The 27665-nt window shown below is 46.1% G+C and overlaps 1 protein-coding gene across 2 annotated transcripts in view; it reads right to left on the bottom strand.

Annotated features, from left to right (window-relative positions):
• Positions 1–27665, bottom strand: part of COPG2 (COPI coat complex subunit gamma 2) — a 165025-nt gene that overhangs the window by 24493 nt on the left and 112867 nt on the right. For both annotated transcript variants that reach the window (XM_024129793.3, XM_024129796.3), the window contains exons 13-20: positions 24425–24520; positions 23884–24127; positions 21659–21734; positions 20708–20811; positions 20092–20217; positions 19272–19334; positions 18655–18794; positions 17919–18090 (exon numbers count right to left, since the gene is read on the bottom strand). In XM_024129793.3, coding sequence (XP_023985561.1) covers positions 17919–18090; positions 18655–18794; positions 19272–19334; positions 20092–20217; positions 20708–20811; positions 21659–21734; positions 23884–24127; positions 24425–24520 — 1021 coding nt within the window. The remainder of the gene's footprint in view (positions 1–17918; positions 18091–18654; positions 18795–19271; positions 19335–20091; positions 20218–20707; positions 20812–21658; positions 21735–23883; positions 24128–24424; positions 24521–27665) is intronic.

The raw sequence follows: 27665 nt of genomic DNA, 5'->3' as shown, positions 1-27665 counted from the left end.
GGGCTGTGGGCATGGACCCCAAGGGAGGCCTGTCAGAACATCTGAGGGTGAGCAGTGCTCTGCTCAAAACAAAAACAAACCAAAAAAAATCAAAAAAGAAAACACAAAAACATTCCTGAAAGATGATGCTGACAGGCTGCCTTGGGGGTCATGCATCCTCGGGTGAGAATCACTGGGTGGAAGGGGCAGGGTGGACAGCTGGGCAGAGAGGTGCAGCATGAGCAGATGAGCCCCTGAGTCGGGCAGATGGAGGCATCAGAGTCAAGAGTGTCAGACGTGGAGGAAAAGGACCCAGGACCAGGGAGACAGCGAGTAAATGAATGTAGCCAGCAAGGCACCCGGAATGATTGGGGGAGGGGGGAGGGGGATTACTGTCAATCAGTTGGGAGTGGATTGCAAGCATGGTGTCCCTGAGCTTAGGACTCTGGAGGAGTAAGGCTGAGGGAGACGGAAGTGGTGACTCAAAGGAAGTTGGGTTGTGTGTATGTGAGCAGAGAGCACCGGAGGCGGGTGTCCACGCAGAAGGAAGGGGCAGGTGGGACAGGAGAGGACAGTGCAGGAGAGCGTCTGGGAGAGAGATGACTGCTAGGGAGGGAGGAGAATCAGACAAGGAGGCACGGAAGGCAGCACCCATCACTGCAGGACGAGACTGAGAACCTGAGAACCATGGTGTAGCATGTGGGGTGGCAGGTGCAAAGCTAAGAGAAGGGCAGAAGTGCCACTGTGAAAGGAAAAAGGAGAATCAGAGGAAGAGGGTCCCCAAGAGCTGTGTCAGAAAAATAAGCAACAGAGGAGTCTGAATCGAAATATGAAAGGTTACAGAGAGCGGCATTTTGGGGGCCCAGGAGGAAACCACAGACTACGTCCACAGGGAGTGAGCATGGGTTGGTGGATGGAGCATGCAGATTCAGTACGCTGCTTCTGAGACAAAGATGACTGAATTCGGTTGAGCAGCAGGTGGTGGATCAAGAAGGGAGCATACAGCAGAGAAGACAACTGAATCCAGCTGGAGGGTTCACAGTGGTAGCTGAAAGAAAGTCACATGGCTCAGCTAGGACAGTTCCTTTGCTATGTATGCAGTAACTGCAAAGCAGCAGAGACCTAGAAACTGGGCCCAGGAGGTGGGAGGTCAGGGGAGCAGTCTCCTAAGGGTGGGAGAATATGGTAGAGAGAGGTAGTCCACAGGGCAGGAAGAGTGAGAAAGGGCTGGCCATGGAGCCTTGGGGTTAGGGCAGGAGAGGCTTGTTGAAAAGGTCAGGAAAGCACTGCACCAAGAGTGGGATGGAATAGAACCTATAGGTGGCAGTGGACATGGAGAATCCAGGAACTTTTGCCCCTAGGAACGGGCCAAGGGCATGCAGGAGGCAGAGCAAAGAGCAGGTAAGGCCAGCAAGGAAAACGGGAGTGGTGGGAGGAGGCCGGAGGAGAATGAGCTGGTAGACAGAGGTACTGGCCCACTGAAAACGCTGGAGACAGGCCTGTCAGTGCAGGGCATGGGCAGATGTGAGAGGGCAGGGAGAAGCTCACAGAAGCGTCAACCTTCTCCAAAAGGGCAGACTAGAAAAAGTAGGGGGAGAGCAGAAGGATTCATAGCCGCACGTTAAAGAGGAAGAAGGTGGCAACAGGTGGAGCTTCGTGGCAGAGGGGAGCAGACGTCAAGGAAAAGACCACTGAATCCACCCAGGAACTGGCAGATGGAAGGGGAAGCTGAAGATGAAGTAGAGAAAAGAGAGCAAAGAGGGGATCTGGACTCTGTCAAGGGGGAGTGTGAGGTCAAGGACATCTGGCAGGGGTGCATCACGGGGCCTGATGGAGAAGAAATGGAAGCAGTGGAGGCCAGGGAAGGAAGAAGAGGAGGAAGTGCCAGCTTGGTATAAAGAACTGTGGGCAATGGCTTAACTAAAAGGGAAGAGAGGAGTGGAAGGAAGGTGAAACAGGGGAAGGCTAAGGAAAAGGAAGCCTAAAGGGAAATGGTGGCCCGGGCCAGTGGAAGGGCCAGACCAGTGAGAGCCCATGATTTCAGGAGAGAATGTGGCAGGGCAGGGGGTGGAAAGAGCGTGAGCTGTGAGAGCAGGTCACAGGAGGGAGCACCCCCTACGGAGAAGGGATGACCCAATGCAACTCGATGACAGGTACCAGGGAGCACTGAGATGACATCATGGGCCCTAGAGAAGAGGCAGACGCTTTCCCTGGGCCAGGGAGGGAAAGGGAAGGAACGGATCACGTGAGGAAAGGTCACAGGAAGGAATGTCCAAATGGGGTCTTGATGTGGCACGACAGGAGGGTCACCTACCAGAGACAGACCAGGTGATGGGAGGCATCCAGGGGAGGATGGAGAATGGAGCGCAGAGGAAGGGACACAGGCTGGACACCAACGGGGAAGCAAAGGGAAGGGGGAGGTGGGCAGGTAGGAATCCAGGCAGATCTCAGAGGTGCCAACCAGGAGGAACCTCAGAGTTACAGGGCCAGCCAGTGGGAACAGAGGCTTGGGGAGGGAGGAATGGAGGGTGGCAGGCAGGGGGTGGGGAGCAGTGGCCGCTGCTACAGCCTCGAATGTTGTGGCAAGGGTGCAACTCTTCCGCCAGGCTCTTTACTACGGATCCGCTGGGGGCGGGGAGGGACTGGGTTAGGGTGTGGGTTGGCTTTGATGGGGTTGGATGGGAGGGCAGGGGGTGGGAGTTGGGGTGGGGGAGGGGGGACAGGGTTAGGGTGGGGTGTGGGTTGGGTTTGACTGGGTTGGATGGGAGGGCAGGGCTGGGATTAATGGGGTGGGTGGAGGGATATAAGCCAATCTCTAGGCACTGAGAATATCACCTACTTTAACTGCGCTTCTGGACCGATGACACGTCCAGTGTTGGGGTGATGACTTCAGGCTGAGGAGAGGACTGGGAAGACCAGGGAAGCCACCCAGAGAGGACGAAGGGAGGGAGGGAAAGGTCTGCTTGGCAGGAATCACAGAGGGACAGGAGGACCACTGGGGCAAGGCTCTGCAGGGGGACGGTGTCATGGGTCTGAAATGAAGAGAGGTAAAGTAGAGAAAAGAACGATGGCAAGTGCCAAGAAGGACCAGATTTGGACCAGTGATATTGTCCCAATGCCTGAGAGTCACTGAGGATGGGTAGAAGACGTGTGGGGGGTGTGTGTGAAAAGAACAATACTCTGATGCAGACTGAGGTTTGTGTCCTGTCGGATGTCAGTGAGTAACTGCAGAAGGGAATGTGGTGGTTCTGAGAGTACTGACCAGTGTCAGAGTGGGGCCATTTGGGGATTCTGAATAAGTATCAGTAGCAACCAAGGGGAGGCTAGAGGTGGGCAAGGGAGAGTGCAGCCCAGGAGGTCACACTGGGCATTCCCAGCAGGGATCATCATGGGGACAGGGGTGTGGATTTCACCCAAGGAGAAGCTGTGGGCAGTGGCCCCAAGAGAGTTCCATGAAAACATCTGAACAGTGAGTAGTAAGTACTCTGCTCAATACAAAGAGAAATCCAAAAAATCCCAAAAGGAAAGCACAAGAACACGCCGGGATAATGAGGCTGATAGGCTGCCTTGGGGGGTCATGCATCCTCGGGTGAGAATCACTGGGTGGAAGGGGCAGGGTGGACAGCTGGGCAGAGAGGTGCAGCATGAGCAGATAAGCCCCTGAGTCGGGCAGATGGAGGCATCAGAGTCAAGAGTGTCAGACATGGAGGGAAAGGACCCAGGACCAGGGAGACAGTGAGTAAATGGATGTAGGCAGCAAGGCACCTGGAATGAGAGGGGGCAGGTTAGGATTCACCATCCACGGTAGAGAGGGTGGGCAACAAAGTGGTGGTCCCTGAGCTGAGGACACCTGAGGAGTAGGGCTGAGAGAGATGGGAATGGTGACCAAAAGGAAGGTGGGTTGTGCGGATCTGAGCAGAGAGCTCTGGGAGAGATGTCCACAGTGAAGAAAGGGCAGACGATGGGACACAACATGGAGGAGTGCATCTGGGAGAGAGGACTGCTGGAGAGGGAGCAGGAGAGCGGGAGGGCGGACAGCAGGACCCAAGGCTCTGTGCGGTTTGAGACCCAACGGGATGATGTCAGGCAGGAGGGAGGCAGAAGTCGAAGTACTGGAGTGAAAGGAAGAGGGGAGGAGAGTCAGAGGGGGAGGCTCCCCAAGAGCTGTCAGAAGAGTATGCAACAAGGGGTCTGGATGGAAGCATGAAAGGTTACAGGGAGCGACCTTTACGAGGTCCCAGAGGAAAGAACAGCGTAGCTCCACAGGGCTGAGTATGGGTTGGTGGGCAGAGTCTGTGGATTCAGTACTGTGTGTCTGAGGCAAAGAGGGTTGAGCTGGGTGGAGCAGCAGGTGAGGATCAAGAAGGGAGCACTCAGCCGAGGAGACAACTGAATCCACTTGGAAGGTTCACAATGGTAGCTGAAAGAATGTCACATGCTCAGGTAGGACAGTTTTTTTTACTGTGTTGCAGTAGAGAAGCAAAGTAGGAGGAACCTTGAAACCAGGAGGCCAGGTGAGCAGTCTCAGACAGGTGGGAGGGTATGGAGAGAAGAGGGGATCCAACGGGCCAGATGAGTAAGAAACTGCAGGCGATGGTGCCCGGCAGCCAGGGCAGGAGAGGCTTGTTGGGAGGATCTGGGAACACACTGCATCAAGAGATGGATGACAAAGGGCTAGAAGGAGACAGTGGATGTGGAGAATCTAGGAACTGTGCTCCCCAAAGTGGGTCGAGGGCATGAGGAAGCCCCTGCAGGAGGAAGAGCACCGCGAGGGTAAGGCAAGCGAGGAACAGGGAGAGGCGGGTGAGGCCCGAGGAGGCTGAGACGGTAGAGGCAGTGGCTCTTTGGAAATTTGGAGACAGCCCTGTCAGCCTAGTGCATGGTGAGATGATGAAAGGTCAGAGAGCACCTAGAAGCAATGATTTTCTCCAAAATGGTAGGCCCCAAAAGCAGCATGCTTTGGTGTGAATTCAGACAGCCTGGGTTCACTACAGCATGCTGGGGACCAAGAAGCTGGCAGTGGGGGAACATAAAGGCAGGTCAAAGAAGGGAAATATTAGGGAATGTGTCACATGACTGGCAGCTGGTAGAGGAAGTAGGATGAGATGCTGAAGAGGAAGCAGAGGGGCTCCTGAAGACAAGAGCAGGAGAAAAGGTGGATGAGGGGCCGAGCCAGTTCACTGGCAGCCAGCTTGGAAAGAGAGAGACATTGGAGTCTCGGCAGCCATGAAAGGTGTCTGCGGGATACGAGTTGGGTCAGGGAAGTCGATGGGAGAAGAAAGGAACAGGTGGCAGTGAAGAGGGAAAAGAACGTCATGAACATGCTCGGGGCTCAGAACAGGTAAAGGGAGGGGGCGCTGCAGAGAAGAGCAGGGTGGCCTGAAGGGCTCCCAGTCTGGGACTTCGGGAGATCTCAGGAGGCAAGAAGGTTTTTGTGCGGTACTGATGCCAGATGGTAGGAGCGAAGCAGAGCTGAGACACCACTGCCGGGGCGGCCCTCAGGGTGAGGGGGAAAGGGCCACAATGACTGGTGACACAGAGGACAGGGCAGTGCTGTACCATCAGATAGACCGTGCACACCAACTACTAGCAGGTATCCTCAGGGACAGTGGGAGGGACCAGGTGGAATCCAGTGTGCAGGGAGCAAGCCTGCTTAGAAATGGCACAGGAATGGGGGGGACTAAGGCGGTAACAGCATTTGTCATCAGTCACCAAATCCACGCTTCTGCTATTCATCAGGTGCTGAAGAACGGAGGTCAGCAAGTGGCAGCAAGACTCTGCACAGGGAATCGGGAACAGCTGGGACCTGTGAAGCCAGTGGGGTATCAGAGGTCTAGTCTGAGAAGATAATGTGGGCAGGAAAGGGCCACAAGGGGAGAGAGCAATAGGTGGGAGGCTAGATGGTTGGAGGGTGAGGGACTCTTGCTTGGGAGGCTGGAGTCAGACAACAGAGGGAGCAAGGCCGAATGGGACGGGGGGCCACTGGAGGCTCTTAAGATCTGCACGTGGGTGCTGCGAGGGGATCGTGGCCTAGAGGGAAAGAGGGGGGTCTGGACGTGTTATTGGGGAGTGGGAGACCAAGGCGATGGGCAGGGGTGCATCCTCGGTCCAAAGGAAGAGAGATGGAAGCAGTGGAGGTGGGGGAAGGAGAAGACAGGGAAGTAGGGGCCTGGTGTAAAGTCCCGTGGGCAATGGCTTGATTAAAAGGGAAGAGAGAAGAGGAAGGAAAGTGAGACAGAGCAAGACTAAGGAAAAGGGAGCCTCAAGGGAAATGGTGGCCCATGCCAGTGGAAGGACCAGAGCAGTGACAGCCCATGATTTCAGGAGAGAACGTGGCAAGGCAGGGGATGAAAAGAGCGTGAGCTGTGAGAGCAGGTCACAGGAGGGAGCACCCCCTACGGAGAAGGGATGACCCAATGCAACTCGATGACAGGCACCAGGGAGCACTGAGATGACATCATGGGCCCTAGAGAAGAGGCAGACGCTTTCCCTGGGCCAGGGAGGGAAAGGGAAGGAATGGATCACGTGAGGAAAGGTCACAGGAAGGAATGTCCAAATGGGGGCCTCAATGTAGCACCAAGGGAGAGTCACCTGCCAGAGACAGACCAGGTGATGGAAGGTGCACAGGGGAGGATGGAGAGAGGAGAGAGGTGGAAGGAGACAGGCTGGTTACCACTAAGAGAAGCAGTAAGAAGAGGGAGGTGGCAGATAGGAAACCAGGTAGATGTCAGAGGCTCTAACTGGAAGGAAGTGCAGAGCATTGGGACCAGCCCGTGAGAGCAGAGACATGGGGAAGGAGGAGTGGAAAAGGGGTGGGTAGCAGTGGGTGGGGAGCAGGGACTGCTCTTACAGCCTCAGATGTTGTAGCAAGGGTGGAACTTTTCAGCCAGGCTCTTTACTATGGATCTGGCAGGGATGGGGTGAGAGCTTGGGGGGTGGACTTTGAGACGGGGATCGGGATTGGGGTGCAGGTAGGGGTTGACTGGGTTGGATGGGAGGGCAGGGTTGGGATCAGAGGGGATGGGGGCATGGGGGTTAGAGTCGGGACACATGAGTCAAGCTCCAGGCACTGAGAAAGTCATCTACTTTAACTGAGCTTGTGGACTGATTACAAGTCCGGTGCTGGGGGTGATGACTACATTAAGAAGACGGAGGGTGAGAACACTGAATCCACCCAGAGAGGACAAAGAAGAGTAGCTGCAGGAAGGGAGAAGGGAGACATCTGGTTGGCAGGAAAGACAGATGGACATTATGACCGTAAGGGCAGGGGGTGTCACAGATCTGAAATGAGGAGGGATAAACTATTCAAAGGGACAAATGACAAGCACCGAGAAAGAGGAGAATTAGACCAAAGATAGTCACATGCCTGAGAGTCATGAAGCACAGGGGATACAAGGGGTGTGTGGGGCTGTGGGCATGAAAAGAGACGGGAGAGGACAGTGCAGGAGAGCGTCTGGGAGAGAGATGACTGCTGGGAGGGGTTTGGCAGGTGCGGGGGCAAAAGGGTGGGAAGAAGGTGAGAGTGCTGCGGTGAAAGAAAAAGGTCAGAGAATCAGAGGCCGGAGCCTCCCTGAGAGCTGTGTCAGAAGAGTACGTGACAAGGGGTCTGGATGGAAACCTGCAAGGTTACAGGGAGTGATGTCGTGGGGTCGTGCGGCCCGGGAGGCAAGCTCAGCCTGGCTCATGAGCGTGGGTTGGTGGGCGGAGCGTGAGGATTCAACACAGTGCCTGAAGCAGAGACGGCTCAACTGGGTTGAGCAGTGGATGGGGGACGGAGAAGGGAGCACAGAGCAGAGGAGACAACCGAATCCAGCTGGAAGGTGCACAGACAGTAGCTGAAAGTGTTGCTGTGTGTGCCATAGCGAAGCAAAGCAGCAGAGACCTAGAAACTGGGCCCAGGATTAGGAGGTCAGGTGAGCTGCCTCCAACAACTGAGAGTGTGGTAGAGGCGCGGGCTCCGACAGGCCACAAGAGTGAGGAACTGCAGGTGATGGCGCCCGGCAGCCAGGGCAGGAGAGGCTTGCTGCGAGGATCAGGGAACACACTGTGCCGAGAGGATGGCAAAGAGCCCACAGGAGAGAGTGGATGTGGAGAATCCAGGAACCTTGCCCTGCAAATTGGACCCAGGGTCAGAGGAAACCCATGCAGGGAGAAGAGCACAGCGCAGGTAAGGCAAGCGAGGAACTGGGAGAGATGGGATGAGGCCAGAGGAGCATGGGCTGGTAGGGGTAGAGGCCCATTGAAAATGCTGGAGATAGGGCATGGTGAGAAAAAGAAACATCAGAGAGGACCCAGAAACAACCACCTTTTCCAAAATGGCAGACCCGAAATGTAGGGTCCTTATGGCTGTTTTCAGAGGCCACGGACAGCACTTCGTGGACCAGGAGTTGGCAGTCAGGGGCACGAGCGTGTGTCGCAAGAAGGGAGCAGATGTCAAGGAACAGGCAGCAAAGACCTCGCGTGACTCAGGTGGCAGGGAAATAGGATGGATGCTGCAGATGAGGTAGAGCGTTTCTCAGAGAGCGGAAGAAAAGGCAGAGTATGGGCCAAGTAACGTCCAATCCCCACCCACTCTGGATAGCAAGCGACAGAGGCATCTTGGGCAGCTATGAGAAGGAAGGAGCAGGTTGGGTCAGGTAGTCAATGGGACAAGTAAGGGACAGTAGGCACAGAAGAGGGGAGAGAACCTCATGAATGTGGGGACATCCACTGATCTCACGGCTCAAGAGGAGTGGCCTGTGCAGCACTGAGGCCCAGTGGTAGGAGCAGAGCAGGTCCCAGCTGAGATGCCAAAGCCTGGGAGTTTAAAGACCCAGGGCTCTTAGGAGCAAGTGGGGACAGGAGCCACAATGACTGTGGTGACATGGAGGAAACAGGGCAGCATTGCACATTAGATACATCCTGCACAGAAACGACTGGCAGGTAACCTCAGGGACTTCAGGATGGACTCAAGTGGATGGAGTCCAGTGTGTTGGTAGCAAATATGCTTAGAATTGGCAGAGAAGTGGCCAGGAATTCAGGTGGTATCAACAGTGCTTCTGCTATTACAAGGGACCTAAAAAGGGTGGAGTTCTAGGATGTGGCAGATAGAGTCCACACAGGGAACCAGGGAAAACCAGGGACCTTCAAACCATATGTGTAGTCAGAGAAGAGAACGGGGACAGCAAAGAGGCACAGGGAGGGAGAGCAAGGGGCAGAATGGTGGAGAGTTGGAGGTGGGGTCTCATGATCAGGAGACTGGATCTGGGGAACAACAGAGGGGGCAGACAGAATGGGAGGGACAACCAGAAGAGAGTCTTAAAATATGGCCAAGAGGGAAAGAGGGCAAAGGAGAGATCTGGACTACGTCATCACGGAGTGGGAGAGCAAGGTGATGGGCAGGGGTGTACCCCAGGGTCCGAAGGAGGAGAGATGAAAGAGTGGAGGTGAGGGAAGGAGAAGATAGGGAAGTGGGGGCCTGGTGTAAAGATACATGGGCAATGGCTTGATTAAAAGGGAAGAGAGAAGAGGAAGGAAGGTGAGACAGAACACGACTAAGGAAAAGGGAGCCTAAAGGGAAATGGTGGCCCAAGCCAGTGGAAGGACCAGACCAGTGAGAGCCCATGATTTCAGGAGAGAACGTGGCAGGGCAGGGGGTGGAAAGAGCGTGAGCTGTGAGAGCAGGTCACAGGAGGGAGCACCCCCTACGGAGAAGGGATGACCCAATGCAACTCGATGACAGGCACCAGGGAGCACTGAGATGACATCATGGGCCCTAGAGAAGAGGCAGACGCTTTCCCTGGGCCAGGGAGGGAAAGGGAAGGAACGGATCACGTGAGGAAAGGTCACAGGAAGGAATGTCCAAATGGGGTCTTGATGTGGCACGACAGGAGGGTCACCTACCAGAGACAGACCAGGTGATGGGAGGCATCCAGGGGAGGATGGAGAATGGAGCGCAGAGGAAGGGACACAGGCTGGACACCAACGGGGAAGCAAAGGGAAGGGGGAGGTGGGCAGGTAGGAATCCAGGCAGATCTCAGAGGTGCCAACCAGGAGGAACCTCAGAGTTACAGGGCCAGCCAGTGGGAGCAGGGGCTTGGGGAGGGAGGAGTGGAGGGTGGCAGGCAGGGGGTGGGGAGCAGTGGCCGCTGCTACAGCCTCGAATGTTGTGGCAAGGGTGCAACTCTTCCGCCAGGCTCTTTACTATGGATCCGCTGGGGGCGGGGAGGGAGCTGGGGGCGGGGAGGGAGGAGCTCGGGGAATGAGTGGGGATGGGGATGGCGTTGGGGTCGGGGTGCAGGTCGGGATTGACGGGGTTGTATGGGAGGATAGGGTTGGGACTGCTGGGAGTGGAGGTCTGGTGGGGAGGGAGATCCAACTGCAGACACTGAGAAAATCATCTGCTTTAACTGCGCTTCTGGACCCATGACACGTCCAGTGTTGGGGTGATGACTTCAGGCTGAGGAGAGGACTGGGAAGACCAGGGAAGCCACCCAGAGAGGACGAAGGGAGGGAGGGAGGGAGGGAAAGGTCTGCTTGGCAGGAATCACAGAGGGACAGGAGGACCATGGGGACAAGGCTCTGCAGGGGGACGGTGTCGTGGGTCTGATATGAGGAGGGGTAACCTAGGGTAATAGACAATGGCAAGCGCCAAGAAGGACAAGCACCAAAGATAGCGTCCCAATGCCTGAGGGTCATAAAGGATGGGGGGCAGGAGGGGTATATAGGGTGGTGTGAAAAGAACAGTGTTTTAATGCAGACCAGGGTTTGGGGCACGTCAGGTGTCAGTGAGTTAATATGGAAGGGCATGTGGTGGTTCCAGGAGGACAGTGCCGGACCAGTGTCAGAGTGGGGGCAGGGCTGGGATCGGTGAGGAACAAGGGTCAGTGGCAACGGATGGGAGCCCAGAGGCGGGCAAGGGGAGAGTGCAGCCCAGGGAGGCACGCTGGGCTCCACAGCAGTGATTCTTCCCCCCCGGGGGTGGGTAGATTTCACCCAAGGCGGGCTGTGGGCATGGACCCCAAGGGAGGCCTGTCAGAACATCTGAGGGTGAGCAGTGCTCTGCTCAAAGCAAAAACAAAACCAAAAAAATCAAAAAAGAAAACACAAAAACATTCCTGAAAGATGATGCTGACAGGCTGCCTTGGGGGTCATGCATCCTCGGGTGAGAATCACTGGGTGGAAGGGGCAGGGTGGACAGCTGGGCAGAGAGGTGCAGCATGAGCAGATGAGCCCCTGAGTCGGGCAGATGGAGGCATCAGAGTCAAGAGTGTCAGACGTGGAGGAAAAGGACCCAGGACCAGGGAGACAGCGAGTAAATGAATGTAGCCAGCAAGGCACCCGGAATGATTGGGGGAGGGGGGAGGGGGATTACTGTCAATCAGTTGGGAGTGGATTGCAAGCATGGTGTCCCTGAGCTTAGGACTCTGGAGGAGTAAGGCTGAGGGAGACGGAAGTGGTGACTCAAAGGAAGTTGTTGTGTGTATGTGAGCAGAGAGCACCGGAGGGGAGTGTCCACGCAGAAGGAAGGGGCAGATGGGACGGGAGAGGACAGTGCAGGAGAGCGTCTGGGAGAGAGATGACTACTCGGAGGCGGGAGGGAGGGCGGACAGCAGGACCCAGGGCTCTGTGCAGGTCCAGACTGAGGGCGGAGGTGTCGGGAGTGGGTTTGGCAGGTGCGGGGGCAAGAGGGTGGGAAGAAGGTGAGAGTGCTGCGGTCAAAGAAAAAGGTCGGAGAATCAGAGGCCGGAGCCTCCCTGAGAGCTGTGTCAGAAGAGTACGTGACAAGGGGTCTGGATGGAAACCTGCAAGGTTACAGGGAGTGATGTCGTGGGGTCGTGCGGCCCGGGAGGCAAGCTCAGCCTGGCTCATGAGCGTGGGTTGGTGGGCGGAGCGTGAGGATTCAACACAGTGCCTGAAGCAGAGACGGCTCAACTGGGTTGAGCAGTGGATGGGGGACGGAGAAGGGAGCACAGAGCAGAGGAGACAACCGAATCCACCTGGAAGGTGCACAGACAGTAGCTTCTTTAAAGAATGTCACATGGCTCACGTAGGACAGTTCCTTTGCTATACATGCAGTAGAGAAGGAAATAAGGAGAGGTGATGAAGGTGGTCCCTGGATGTAGGCGAGATCAGGTGAGCATTCTGAAACAGGTGGTAGAGAAGAGGAGGTCCAATGGCTAAGAAGAATGAGGAAGGTGAGACAATGGCGCCCAGCAACCAGGGCAGGAGAGGCTTGTTGAGAGGATCAGGGAACATACTGCACAGAGTGTGACAGCAAAGAGCCAAAAGGATGGAGTTGGATGTCGAGGGTCCAGGAGCTGTGCACCCATGAGTGGGCCAAGGGTGTGAGGAAGCCCATGCAGGAGGGAGAGGACAGCGTGGGCAAGGCCAGGTTGGAACATGAGGGAGGTGGACGAGGTGAGAAGAGGATGAGGTGGTAAAGGTAGTGGTCTGTGGAGAATGTTGGAGACGAGCCTGTCAGTGCAGGGCATGACGACATGAAACGACGGAAGGTCAGACAGAAGCCTGAGGGACCTGAAAAGACACAGTGCTTAGGGATGAATGGGACAGCATATGGAGTCACTACAGCACATTGCAGACCAAGAAGCTGGCGACTGGGGAGCATAAGGGCAGGTCAAGAAGAGAGCAGATGTCAAGGAAAAGACCACTGACACTGTGGCATGACTGGCAGGTGGTAGGGGAAGTAGGATGGGATGTTGAAGATAAAGCAGAGAGGCTCTCGAAGACAAGAATGGGAGAAAAGGCAGAGGATGGCCTGAGCAAGGTTCAGTCCACACCCAGCCTGCAAAGAGAGAGATCCTTGGATTCTCGAGTGTCCAAGAAGGTGATAGGCCAGTATTGAGATGGCTCAGGGGAGTCAATGGGCAAAGAAAGGGACAGGCAGCATGGATGAGGGAAAGGACCTCATGAATGTGTGAAAGGCTCAGGGAAGTTAAAGGGGGCTCTATAGAAAAGGGGAAGGCAGCTTCAAGAGCTCCCAATCTGGGGACGACAGCAGATCTCAGGGGCAGGAGGTGTGGTATTGAGGCCAGACAGCAGGTGTACACTACTGAATAAAAGAAAGTACAGGTGCTATCTGTTGTATCTGTGGGAAAGCACTGTTTTATGGGAAGACAGACAATGTAGAATGTTTATAGAGGGAGAGGCTACAGCATAGCCAAGTACAAAGCAAAGGTGTATAGTGCAATCAATTGGATTTTGAAAGAATTGTATTTAGCACCGGTAAAATATGCCTCCTACAGATGCTGATATAGTGTTTATACGTTTATTGTTTTTCCAATGAAAATGAGCAGAGGAAAAAGAGAAAAGAAGTGGTTAAAATAAAATTGGAACTAAGTCAACAGTATACATACAAATCATTCTTGGAATTATTAAGGAACATTATAATGGTTAGGATGCATAGTGCGACCTGTTCAACTTGATCACAATTAATGGAATAAAGGGAAATGGGAGAAATATATAAAAAGAAACTACCACAGGGAAATTGGTGGGTGGCTGCCTGAAAAACCTATCAGACAATTATGTCAAAGTGGGTAGATTCAAGAGAATAAATGGCCACATAGAGATAAATTCATAAAATGAGATCTGAAGGGAGAGTGTCAGCAGCAGTCCTCGTAACATTAGTACTCCTGACGGCCTAAGATGAAGGTGCCCGCCACAGAATGGGGCTGTTTTGAATAATAAGACTAGGTCAAGGAGTAATTTCACACATTTTCACATGCTGAATCCATTTAAAGGCCAGACTGTGAACCAAGCCTGGGTGGTACCAACAAGCAGAGGTTTTTTCTAAGGCTACAAGATGGGGAAAAAGGAAATGAGTGGATATGCCATGTTTACATTGCATTCTGGAGAGATGTTATCATTTAAGAAAGGCAGCAATAAAGATGACAGCTATCGATGATGGTGTGAAACGGGAACATGAACTAGGGTAGGACAAGAGGTTCAAAGTCAGCACAGAGGAAATGTTAGAAATTTCAGTGTGTTTGAGGAAAGGGAGGTTGGTTGCAAGATGAATGAACAGGTGAAGGAGGTCTCAAACTGGAATCTTGGCCAGTCTCATTAACGCGTCAGATTTGGAGGAATATAGATTCTACGGCTAGGCTGATACAAATTCTAGTGATAAAGGTAGGGGAAATGGTGGCTAAATAGTAATGTTCAACCTATCCTGCTTTTTTAGCATTTGAGTAAAAATTCAGATTACGTGCTTAGCTTGGAAGAATGCAAAGTTTCACCAAGGGTCATTAATATGGATCCCAGTGAGTGGTTGGAGGTGAGTCAAAGTAAAAAACAGATAAATTTTACTTAAGTTGTGGATTTAATTCAGAATGTCAGGAGTTAATATGGCTAATACCGAATAGCAAATAATGGAATGGAGACAACAGATTCAGCGAAGAGACTGGAGTCCATCAGGATCCTGTGGTAGCTCATTAAGATAAAGGTTTAAGGAAGTGTAGAACTGCAAGAACTGCAGTATGTATGTGTAAATATGAAAGAGTTATGAATTGTTAAGTGGGAGGCAGCATCCCTAATGAAAAACAGAAAGAGAAACTCATATACATGTCCTGTTAAACTTGATCTTAGTATGGATATTTTCTATTGAAGGCTATTTTAAATGAGTTATCTAAGTTTGCTGAAATGAGAAATAATGATGCAGTGAGGACCGAGAGTTCAATAATAAAAGCAATACAGGGATTAGAATGGTTCTGAGTAAGTAATAAAGCAAAAAGGTAGAGTCATTACAGAGGTCCAAAGTGGGGAAAAATTTGTAGAATGTTGCATACATATGTTGTTACTGGTGTAATAAACATTCAGAGGAAGGAATGTTGCTGGATGAGAAAGGACTAAGGACTAAGAAAGCATGCTGCCTTGAAGGCTTTTCTAGAAATTTCTGAGTAAAGAGTAGTAGTTGGAGGATGGAAGATAAGTAGGACTAACTAAATTGAGACTTATGATGTTGATTACTCTTTCCACAATTTGCCCAAGATTTCAGGGAAGGAGTTATGGTAATATCTTGATGTTGAGTTAAAGTAAATTTTTTCATATGGCATAGATTTTTTTTTATACTTATAAAATAAGGAGGAGTGGGAAAGTTTAAAGATACAGAAAAGGTAAGAACAGTTGATGGAATAACTTTCTGAGGAGATGGGTGGGTGTGTGTCTTTTGAACTGTGAAAGACTTGATTGTTAAAGAGGATAAAAGGAGAAAGTGGATAGTTTCAGAATTGAAACAATAATAGCCTCTATCTATTAAGTATTTACTATGTGTCTGGCACCACGCTAATCACATTACTTAATTTCATTTTATCCTTACAACAATCCTAGAAGGTTTACAGAGATCAAATAACTTGTCTATGATTACACGCTTAGTGTGTAACAGAGTCAGAATTCAAATCGAATTTATCTATCTCCAGAACCTACATTACTTTCTATTCTATACAGTTTTCAAGTTGAAGGAAATCACAATCTATAGAATTTCTATTTTTTTCTGTGACTATATAGAAAATATATTTTCTGAGATGAGACAAGCAGAGGTGATTGATGTATAATCTTCCGGTGATTGGTAAAATTCAGAATATCTGCAATGGGAAAATGCTGAAAGGAAGGCATGTGGAAAAGACTCTTATTACATTACCACCTATGCCCTGGTATTTCACTTCTATTCATTGCACAGCAAAGACTTTGGATTGGCCATGGATTAAAAATTTTAGAGTTTCTAACAAAGACTAAAGAATAGAAAGGAGTTTTTTTTAAAGCAGGTAGATGATAGGTAAAATGTAAATCGACTACTAACAAAGTTTTAAAAGTCCAAGTGTTGAGACTTCCACTGGAAGAATTCCATTTCTTTTCTCCAAGATGCAATCACAAGAGTTTATAACTAAGTTTTAACACCAATCAGCAAACCCTTTGAATTTAACAGAAAAGAAAGTAAATTCTCCAAATGACAAATTTTTATAGACAAAATACTAACAACCATCAAGCAAAAGAGTCCATAGCCAGCAGACCAAAGGTTGAAACCTCTGGGCTAATTTGTAAGATCTATGTTTTAAAAAGAAATTAACTCCGTAGTAAGGAGGGGTAAGAAAACCTCCCTATGCTTTCTGTCTTAGTAGGAATGTTTTCTGTTGTTGTTGTTTTCTCCTATACTATATGTAACTTCTGTAATTTCAATATTGTTGTTTTATGTATTTTGATATTGTAAAATTGTATTTATTGTATTCTGTTAGAACCACTCCCTGGGGTGTGAGGCACCTGAGTTATCAGTTATCCAAGTGAACCTGGGGAAATGGGAGGAGCTAGTATTCTTAACTGGGGAGAGCTTGATTCTTTAACCAATGCGTTCAGCATTTTGCTTCCAAAATTAAGTGGCGAAGTAATGGCATCCCTTAAAAAACAGAAACTTAGTGGGAAGTAAAATGGGGTTAGAATTCTGAAATATGGAGAGGTGGCTACTGGAAAAAACTGAGAAAGTATGGTATATCCCAGGATGATGGCAGAAGCCATAGGGCTACATTAAGACTGGGCCCAGATACTGGTTTAGAATAAGGGTAAATAAAACTAGCTTTATTTACATAAGAGTACAGCCAGCTAGCTTAATTACTGGCTGGTGGACATAAGCCAAATCTAACCAGAGGGAAACAGACCAGGAAAGAAAGTGAAGCTAAAAGGGAATGGAATAAGAGAAACCTCACAAAGGGATAAAGGAGGTAATTAAAGGTTAAAGTTGAATGGCCTAATGCTCGAAGGAGAAATAGTGGAGGCCAGATAGGAAAGTGCCTTCCTACCCAGGGGCTTATGGATCCAGGGTGGCTGCAAATGCAGGTCCACCCAGGGCCAGAGGGAACAACCTGGGGTTCAGACCCAGCAATGGTGCCAACTTGAATCTACCTCGTGCTAGAGTTGAGTAGCCTGGTCTATCATCCAACACAGGTAAGATTGGGCAGGGGCTCCCAGAACCAACATCTAAAAAGGGAGTTGGGAGGGGGGCTAAGGGAAGACAGGTTAAGCCCCAAATGTAATGAATGATGACCAGGGATAACTATTTACTAGTGCTTTTACGACTTCTTGTAACTCTGTAACTTTCCCAATATTTGTTAACTTCTATCTGATTTTTCCTGTATTAGTAGTAAAAATTGTTTTTTCCTGTACTAGTAATAAAAATTGTTCAAAATGTAAGTGCGATGTGTGTGCTTATTTCAGTGAAAACTGGTTAACAGTTGTGAAAACTGCAGTGAATATGGGAAGAAAAGAACTCAGGTGGGAAAATGGGGAAAAGAAATCAAGTACAACAAATACTTGACATTCACAGGTTAGAAGATCTCAAACCCCCAATTTGTAAATACCACTGGCACTAGCAATTGGCTCTCCTTCACAGGCCTCCCCAACTCCACCCCACCCCCAAGACTGCATACAGGTCAAGCAGATTACAAGCCCGTCTCAAATGTGGATACACAGATGTTGGCTAAGCCACTCATTAGGCTGAGACATACTCTTAGACACTTGCCTTGTGTTATAGAACCCTTAAAAACAATATATTTTATGATGCCACGGATCTACTAAATAAAAAGTCCTTAGGATGCCCTGGAAAGAAACATCAGGGAGAAGTAGGCCATGATCCTTCATAGGAGACATCAGGTATATGAACCCTCACTAGTGGTGACACTGCTCCAACAGAAAGTCTGAGTTCCTTTTGGGGCTACCACTGTATACATCCAGTTTCTGTTTTACAATTAAATGTCCAGCATATTTTACTCAGAAACTTGGTTATAAAATTAATATTTCTGTAAGCAGTAACTCATTTTATAAATATAAATATACCATCATTTAATTCCAGAAAAGAAACAAATTCTTGAACCCCAAACATCTGTCCAGACATTTAAGAGCTCAAGTGGTAATGCACTCTTAATCGTATCTCTTCCATTCTGTATGTTAGTTAGTACCTGCTGTAGAGTCATCATCAGGTAAACGAACAAGAGTGTAGCATATTCCTGGTTGATTATAAGGTAGGCTGGGGACTGGGATACAACACAGCACTTCATAGGAATCTGATGGTTCCACCTGCACTGTCACTTTCTCCAGTAGCTGGTCATTGAGAGTATTGGTACAGTCAAACTGAAAAGTCAGCAAATAGGAAAGTTATGAAGGAGAAGAACTGTTTTCAAGCAAGTTGTTCCTTCCCACCCGTAACCCACAACTGAGTTCTGGAACCCTCTATACTTTCTAAACACCACGCATGTCTCCCCCTAAGATTTTTCCTGAGGCAACGAGGATAACCTTATTCTTGAGGTCTTTTTTGTTTATATTAACCAGTTTTTTCCTCCTTCCTGAGATTGAGTTCTACCAAACAAGATGGTAGAAGTCTGATAGCTGTCTGAGAACCAAACTGAAATCCGAGTTCTTGGAACGACACACTTATTTTACCCTGATATTAAATGATGATTATTTTTTCCACAGGTTATACTTTATGGTGTCCAACTTCTTCAGACATTTCAGTTTTATGTCTTTTTAAATTTAAATCATCAAAAGCTACCCATCACATCTCTACAGCTATGGAGTTAGGAAAGAAAACCAGATATGCTGCTAAATTTGCTTCTCTATAAAAGGAACGAGAATCATAAACTAAAAGGGGATTAATACTAAACCCCTTACTGGAGCCAGTTCTGGTGCTTATCTCACCTGGAACACAATATGATTGGTAAACATGTGCTTGATACAACGAACAAAATATTCTGTCTCTGCTTCTGTAAGTTGAACAGGCTCAGAAGACTTGAACAAGGGTCCTAGATTCATAAACTCAGGAATGACAGCCAGTTGTTCTATCAAGAAAAAAGGAAAGAAAAGGAGGAGGAAAGTAAGAAGATGGGGAAGATATTACTCTGGGTGTCTAAAATGTTTTAAGTTTCCATAGTCTTACTAATAGTTGAACACTCAACTAATGTGTCCCCAAGCTTTAGTGAAATAATCTTTTAAGTAAGAGTTTATACACTCAATTACTAAAAGCAACAAACAAACAAACAAACTTAATTCCTAATTTCATAGAATTTGAGTTCCCTGATACAGAGTAAGAACAGCATTCTCCGTAAGCTGGCAACTGGAAATTGGAAAGTCCCACAGACTCCAGGTAGCGCCCACAATTGTAAGCTAGGACAATCAATATTCGGCCATACGACGATCTCCCGTACTGAGAATCAAATTGAACAAAAGTAGTGGCCTTCATTATACTTACAATGCCTCGGGTGCTAGGCTACTGCTTCTACACATCTGATGTGCTTCTACACATCAGATCATCATACCTTGGAAAATGTCTTGCCTGGAAGGAGCCAACTTCTCGGGCTTAGTAGCCACCAGTGTGATTTCTACAAAGACAAGTATGAGCAATCAAGTGAGCTTACCTCCAACTATCAAGCCAAACATGCAGACAGGAGATGAGGACAGAAATGTCAAGCCGATAAACATAAGGAGCTATTGCTGGATCATACCGGTAGGTTCTCTGTCATCTTTTTTGGAGGGACACTCAAAATGTATTTATTGAACATATTTTATGAAATAATAAAGTAAGTCCTAAAAATACAAATTTTGCTTTAATGGACTGGAATTTTTTAAAATTACTCTTAAAGGGAGGAACAGTTTATAAAACAAATCTTGTGATTCAAATAGGAAAAACTACTTATATAGTACCAACAAAAAAACCTGAAAATGTTGAAAGCATAAGCTCTTTCATTTTTGGTTCTAACCACTACACACTTTGTTCCTTTATTTTTTTAAGCCTCCAACAGAAAAATTAATTAAGAAGTTAACTAACATTGGAAAATAAAAATAAGAGGTGACAGCACAATTACTGCTCTGAAACACACGGTGACAACTAACTTCAAACGCTGTAACACTTAGCATTAAAAAAAACCAAAACTTTCAATCTGAGTCACATTTCATATTCTTGCTTTCATGAGAAAACAAAGAAAAAAATTTTAAAACCCTAATTTAAAAAGTATCATCCATCTTAGTTCTATAAGAAGCAGTGGCCATTAAAAGAAATATTAAAGAAAATACGCTAACAGTGTATTTTATTGGTGTAAAACTACTGATACATAGAAAAACTAACAGTATTCCCCTTACCTGCTTTCTGTTCAAAGACAGCAGCCATAGCAAGAGGAATAGATTTCATATCAAAGGGCTTTTCTGAAGGCTCCAGTGTGTACTGGTGTAAGGCTTTCTCCATCCCTGGTACAGAGACTGTCAGACCTATGAAACAGAAAACTCTCAGCACTATAACTTCTTGCCAATCCTAGGACCCAGATAGGCCCAGATTTGTAATATTTATCTAAGCTTTCTAAAGAAAACTATAACCACAGATTTTATAACCTAAATAATAAAAAAAAAAAGGCTCTTATAATTTCATCCAAGGAAGCATAGGAGCAGAGCATAGGAATTTTCAACAAAATAGAAGTATCTTCCAGAAAACAAAGCAACGGAGACACATGGAAACGATGATAGCATAAGGGAAAAAAGGTAAACCCATCCAATAGGGAGCTCAAGGAGGACCAGGAAAAAGCAATATTCTTTGGGCTTTTACATACTTTAGGTCTCCCTAGAAATGGAAATGCATTCAAAGACAGAAACCAAGCATTTTGCCTAATGAAGCCAGCTCATATGCAAATCATCATGGATATGCTTCTCAGACACCATTTGTGGAACAAAAGTGTACTTGTCTCCATTCTTGGCTCTCACTGACCATTGAAGATATATGTAGCATTCAGCGCCATCTGCCTCTGCTGCAGCACATTCAGATAGAAGGTAGCTCTATCCCGTACCTCATCGTCAGTATCCATCATACACCTTTCCAGGGATACAGAAGATGCATGTCACAGCACCGTAACGATTTCCAATAGCTTTACCACTATACCTAAAGGACACGATCCAGGTCATCTGATACTGCCTTTATAAAAGAGCTCAACAACAGCCAACAGTGGATCCTAAAATCTCCACAAATATTGGGTACTGTTCTCAATTGGTAAAGAAATGGTGTCATTATGAATCAGAAGCACTACATAAGTAGGCATTAAAATAATTAGGAAGGACACAATAACATAAGATAGCAGTTTGGAGTCTATTCTTGGATTTGCAACCACATGACCCTGATAAAGATTGAGACTTCTAATATAATTTTAAAATGGTAATATTATACTTTCCAAGGATACTAAAAAGCATTCCAAATCTAAGCACTGATATCACTCAAATGGCAATTTATTTGATTTAAACCAGCCAGCCTTTGGCTTGTAATTTTTCTGCTTCAATTACAAGATGTAATCACAGAGTGTTTGCTAAAGCAAGTCCTTTCCTCATCAAATAGGGAGTCAAGGAGACCACGAAAAGCTGGTATTTTCAACTCTACATAGTGAATCTCTTTGAAGTTGGCCCCTGTTATACAAATAGAGGCACATGTATTTAAGTCACTTTCTCAAAATCATGCAAGAGAAATTAGAAGTCAAATTTTACATGTACTGAGCACATGCAAAATTACCAGAAGAATAAGAAAAATGCCATTTTCCCTGACTCCATCAGCTCTACTCTTAGGTCCTGCAATGCATTTTGATATGGTACAATAAGGAATTCTCTATTCAGCCACATGGCATTCTTATTTAAAAAAAAAAAAAAAAAAAGAAAAAGACATTCTTTTAATTACCTTTGTAAGAGTACTAGGATACTTGGGAGAAGATTCTCATTCTGAGCCCCAAATTTAGCCAAAGCACTCACAGCAGCTGTAATGGAGCATAAAACAAAACAACATGAATATTGGCTTCTCAGAGTCAAGCAGTAATCATTAAAAAAAAAAAAAAATTAGAGGAGTTTCCCCATGTTCAGTTGGAATAAACTCTTATTGTTTTATTGTGAGTTTCTTGATCTTATTTCCTTGATCCATTTAAGCATAAATAGAAATCAGCAGGCCCAAGAGAGCTCTGACTAAGAAAACCCACCATGCATTGAGGAAAAAGGATCATATGTATTCCTTATATGAGCTATCCTCCAGTCCAGCTCCTTATATACCACACTGATTAATTAAGCTCTAATCTCAAACAACCAGCCCCACACATTAAAAACCAAAAACCAAAACCCAAAACTCTATTATTAAAATTCACTGTATCAACAAAGGTTTACTGCTTACTTAACCTTTGTCAGGAGTTGTGCTAGGTTCTGGAGGCAGAAAGACAAAAGACATCAAGGAGTTGTACTCCAGTGGGAAAGACAGGTAAGTAAAGAGGTAGTTACAACATAGCACAGAAAGTCCATGGTAGGACTATATCCAGGGTACTACGTGAGTAGAGAAAGGAATGTAAGTCAGAATTGGAGGAGGAGGAGACAGACAAGGAGTTGACACTTATTACTTGAGCTAAAGTTTGAAGAACAAATAGAGTTAGCCAGAGGGAAAAGGCAGGAAAAGAGCATTCGAGGGAGAGAGAATAAAAAGTACCAAGGCCCTCAGGCCAGACAAGAAAGTGTGGCAAGATCCTGGGACTGGACACAGCTGAGCAAGGCTGAAGCACTAGACCTGTGCTGGAGAGCAGGAGGAGAAAAGTGAGAGACTAGAGACAAAACAAAAATAGGTTATGGTTTAACCTCAAGGCTATTATTAACGGGTGTTAAATACAGGATGAATCTGTATATTTGTAGCAGAGTGTACTACTCTAAATTTGTGAGATTTTGTGTTCAACGACCGTTTTGGTAGCAGAGTGGAGAATATACTGGATATGGGCGAGACTACAAGCAGTCAGACTACTTGGGCATCTGAAATGGATGGGAGCCTAATGCAGCCCTCAGGAAATCTACGAAAAAAGACAATGAAGAAATGCATTTTGAGGAGACAGAATGGAAAGAACTTTGCCAAAGGATAGATGGGGGTTATAAAACAATGGAGTAAGGTTCTAGCATTGCAACTGAGTGGATGATATAGGTGAGGATTTCTGTTTGGGATAGTTTGAATTTCAAGCTGAATTTAAAGTGCCTTAGATAGCCAGACATACAAGTTCACGAAAGAGACATGACTGCAATGCCACAGCATATCAGCAGAACTCTGGAAATGATTACCAGAATGAATGTGTATGTTGAGAAGACAAACCCCTAAGGAAAACTAATGTTTTAAGGAACGGAAGAGAAGCTCTATAAATAAGACTGAGGAGTGATGGAAAGATGCAGGCTATTGTGGAAACCAAGGGAAGAGAGTTTCATGAAGTGTTTAGGTAACAGTACATCAAATTGACTGAGGTGAACAAGGGTAAGAACATTAAAGTGTCTAACTTGATTTTCCAACTAGCTTATAAGTAATTTCCAAAAAAAATAGCTTCAGAAGATTTTTAAGGGAGAGAGCAAGATTATAGTGAGTTGAAGAGAAAATGGAGAATAAGTTCATAGGGGCAGCTAGTAATAGCTCCTACAAGGTTACATAACAGGGGAAATATGGTCAGTAGCTAGTGAGAGACAATGGATCAAAGGAAGGCTTATAGTTTTAACAGGGGAGATTTGGACCAGTTCATATGCTAAGGGGAGGAGGAAGTAAAAAAAAAACCCTAAGAGCTGTTTAAAAAGTCACTTAAAAACTACAGAGGCAGAAAGACACACAAATTTCACAGACATTCATACTTATGGCCATAACTCGGAAAAAATGGATGACGCCATCATAGTCTTCTGTCATACCGAAAGTCAAGGGTTATTTGTCTCTGATACAGGCAGAAATCAGGATGGAAATTGGAATACAAAGAAAGAGCTGTACATCTGGGGCTTAAGTGTGCTCCAAGATCCCACCATCAAACAGATGTTGCAACTTCATTTTCCAATTTCATTACCACCCCCTTGAGTTAATAAGCATTTCACAAGATCAGCAGTTACACCATTATTAGTGTTCCAATGACTCACCAGCTCTGACAGCCTCATTCTCCAGTACTACCCTATTAAAAATAAAGCGGATATACTTGGAGGGGACAGGCGTTCTGGGGCCCTCTTTGCCCAACAAATGTAGAATCTTAGTAGCCAGAACAGTGTGTTCACAGTCCTCGATGAATTCACAAAGGTGGGCTAGACCTGCCTCTTTACTCTCAGGGTTCTCTTCCACAATGCTGATTATGCAGTCCACAATGGCTCGCTTATATTCAAAGCCTCCCTGGCAAAAGAGAAAACTGCCATTCATTCTGAGGACACTTTTTGGAGAAATGCTTATACTCCAAGGCTCATGCTATAACACTCAGATTTCATTTCCCTTCCCTTATGAAAGAAACAAAAGCGTTTTTTCCTCCAAGTGGGAAAGCCAAAGCAATAGCATGTCTAGTAATAAGAGAGAAACCAGAATTAAGCACACTGTTTGAGATGCACACTGAGATGATAAAGAAAGCTGCTTTAAATACTATGGCATAAGAATTTAAGAGCGCAACTTCGCACGATTAAAAAGTAGTACACCTACGTCATCTCGGAGCATGTTGGAGAGGAAAGTCATCATGACGCTGTGCTTTCGAGGGTATTTCTGACAGAGAGCACTAATTGCCTGTACAACCACCACCTGTAGAAAAACAAACAAAAAGGACATGCACCTTTAAAATGACTGTACAACTACCACCTAGAGGAAAACACAGAAGGGACGTTCATCTTTATAACTTTAGCTACTTATTTACTGCTAGCTAAGAAGGCACTATAGTTAACTAAAATAACAATAATGGTTCTTCATGAACGATAAGCAAAGGAGACCTCAGAGGAAAATAAAAAGCAATGTAAAAATGAAGTGTATGCAAGAGACCCCAGGGTTTCCCTGGTGGCGCAGTGATTGAGAGCCTGCCTGCCAATGCAGGGGACGTGGCTTCAAGCCCTGGTCCGGGAAGATCCCACATGCCGCAGAGCAGCTGGGCCCGTGCGCCACAGCTGCTGAGCCTGCGCTCTGGAGCCTGCGAGCCACAACTACTGAGCCCATGTGCCACAACTATGGAAGCCTGCGTGCCTAAAGCCCACACTCCACAACAAGAGAGGCCACCACAGTGAGAGGCCCGCGCACCACAACGAAGAGTAGCCCCCGCGTGCTGCAACAAGAGAAAGCCCGTGAGCAGGAATGAAGACCCAATGCAGCCAAAAATAAATAAATAAAATAAATAAATTAAAAAAAAAAAGACCCCACCCCTTTGCTCCAAGCAATAAGCTTTGAGCATATTTTAAAATTTTCACATACAAATTTTAAAGCGAACAGTAAAGATAAAAAGCTTAAAGACTGATTTCCATAGAAGAAATAGAGAAAGTTACCAAGGAACTATTTCACAAAATGGTTTCTAGGAAATTTTTACCACAACTTTAAAGACCAGTGTCAAGAAGTGAAAAGAGTGTGAAATTTTACCCTACTTGCAAGCTAACAAGTTAGACTGCTACAACTTCATGGATGCTAGAAGAATACACAAGAATCCTGGATCAGAGATGAAAGACAGTTATTTAATCACAGCAAAAGCAGTAGCCAGGATATCAGCATTTGGGGGTCAGTTTCCTAAGCCCCAATTACCATAGGACAATGCAAAAAGGGCCAGATAATACTTGAGCCCACAGTAGGCTGCATTACAGGAGATTTTGAGATATGGAACTTGAATATTTTACAGTGGGCAGTAAGCATGCCAGTCCTCTATTCAGAAGGGAAACATTACCTTTATTATACTGGGCAATGAGCCTGTTTGCTTTTTGCTCTAGAGGCAGGACTAGCTGTATCTTCTAGGGCTGTATGGAAACAGGCCATTTACTACTTTTAGGAAGATGCTTGTATCTTTTGAGACTGGAAGAGATCTTGCACTACACAAAGGGAACAAAACTGGTATAGTAGGAAACAAAGGGCAGTTAGGGCCTAATTTGCAGGGTGTGCAGAAATGCAAGAAATTTATGGAAGACTGGAGACCTGTCTGCCAACAACCAGATAGTCCCAAATCTATATACGTTGTTTCAGAGCACAGAAAATGAAGGAAAACATCCACAATCTTTTATGAAGCATTGATATATAAACCTAATAAAGATGGTATACACACAAAAAGAAAAATTACAGATGGAAATCATTTATGAACACTGATGCAAAAATTCTAAGTGATACATTAGCTAACAGACTCCAACACTACCGTAAGAAAAGAATATGCCATGATGAAATGGAATTTATACTAAGAATGCAAGAATGATTCAACATTAGAAAATTAATATAATTCATCAATATTAATGAGTCTGAGGAGAAAAATCATGACTATATCCACAGATGCTAAAAAGCCTTTGATAAAATCCAACAGTCATTCCTAATAAAAATTCTTAAAAAAATAAAACAGGAATGGACAGACACTTCCATTTTATACACACACACACCCCTCAATCGTACTGCCAGCATATTACTTAATAGGGAACCCCAAGAGTCATTTACTTTAAGGTCAGAAACAAAACAAGGATGCTACTATCTCGACTGTTATTTGACATTATTCCAGCACTATTAGCCAATGCAGTTAGACAGGAGAAAACAATTAGAGGAATAAGAATTAGAAAATAAAAGACAAAACTATCTTTATTTACAGATGATATAACAGTATAACATGGAAACCCTAGAGAATTGATGATAAAACTAACTCAATAAAATAATTCAGCAAGATAGCAGGCTGTAAAGTTAAAATGCAAAAATAATACTATTCATATACACAAATAATAAGTTAGAAGACACAATGAGTAAAAAAAGATTTATTACAGCAACAATAAAGTACATAAAAGAATTTTTAAAACATTCAAATCTAATATAAAAAATACTATAAAATATTCATGAAAGGCACAAAAATAGACTTGAACAAATTAAGAAATATCCATTTCCTTCATTAGGATATCTCAACATCATTAAGATATTTGTTCTCCCCTAAAAAAACTTATAAATTTAATGTGATCCCAATAAAAATGGCAACGAGTTTTGTTTGTTTGTTTTGGGTTTTTTGCCACACCATGCAGCATGTGGGATCTTACTTCCCCGACCAGGGATCAAACCCACGCCCCCTGCAGTAGAAGCACAGAGTCTTAACTACTGGACTGCCAGGGAAGTCCCGAGATTTTTTTTAAATGAAGCTAGACAAGTTAATACTAAAATTCATAAGGAAATATAAACATGTAAGAACAGCTAGGGAAACAATGAAAATAAAGAGCTATGAGAGGAGACTAACAGATATTAAAACATCCTTACAAAGCTTCTATATTTAAAATAGTGTGTAGTACTGATGCATGAATAGGTAAAGAGAACAAAAGAATAGAATAGAACGCCCCCAAATAGACCCAAGTACATATGGAACTTTACTATATGATAAAGGTAATATCTCAAATACTGGGCAAAGACAGACCTTTAAATAAAATTTTGGGGGGCAACTGGATAGTCATTGGAAAAGGATAAGATTAGATCCACTTCTCATTCTACATACAATAATAAAATCCAATGGATCAGAGATTTAAATGTAAAACATGAAACTATACATATACTAGAAGAAAACATGGGTGAATTCTTATTCACCCATTCAGATTCTGTAGTCTGAAGGGAAAGGCTTTCTAACTATTACTCAAAAGCCCAATATAATAAAAGATCAACAAAAGATGTGGCAAATATATACAATGGAATATTACTCAGCCATAAAAAGAAACGAAATTGAGTTATTTGTAGTGAGGTGGATGGACCT

This window comes from Physeter macrocephalus, chromosome 5 (genome assembly GCF_002837175.3).
Source record: "Physeter macrocephalus isolate SW-GA chromosome 5, ASM283717v5, whole genome shotgun sequence".
Classification (NCBI taxonomy): Eukaryota; Metazoa; Chordata; class Mammalia; order Artiodactyla; family Physeteridae; genus Physeter; species Physeter macrocephalus.
The sequence above is the reverse complement of the archived record's forward strand: the minus strand, read 5'-3'. Positions and strand labels throughout refer to the sequence as shown.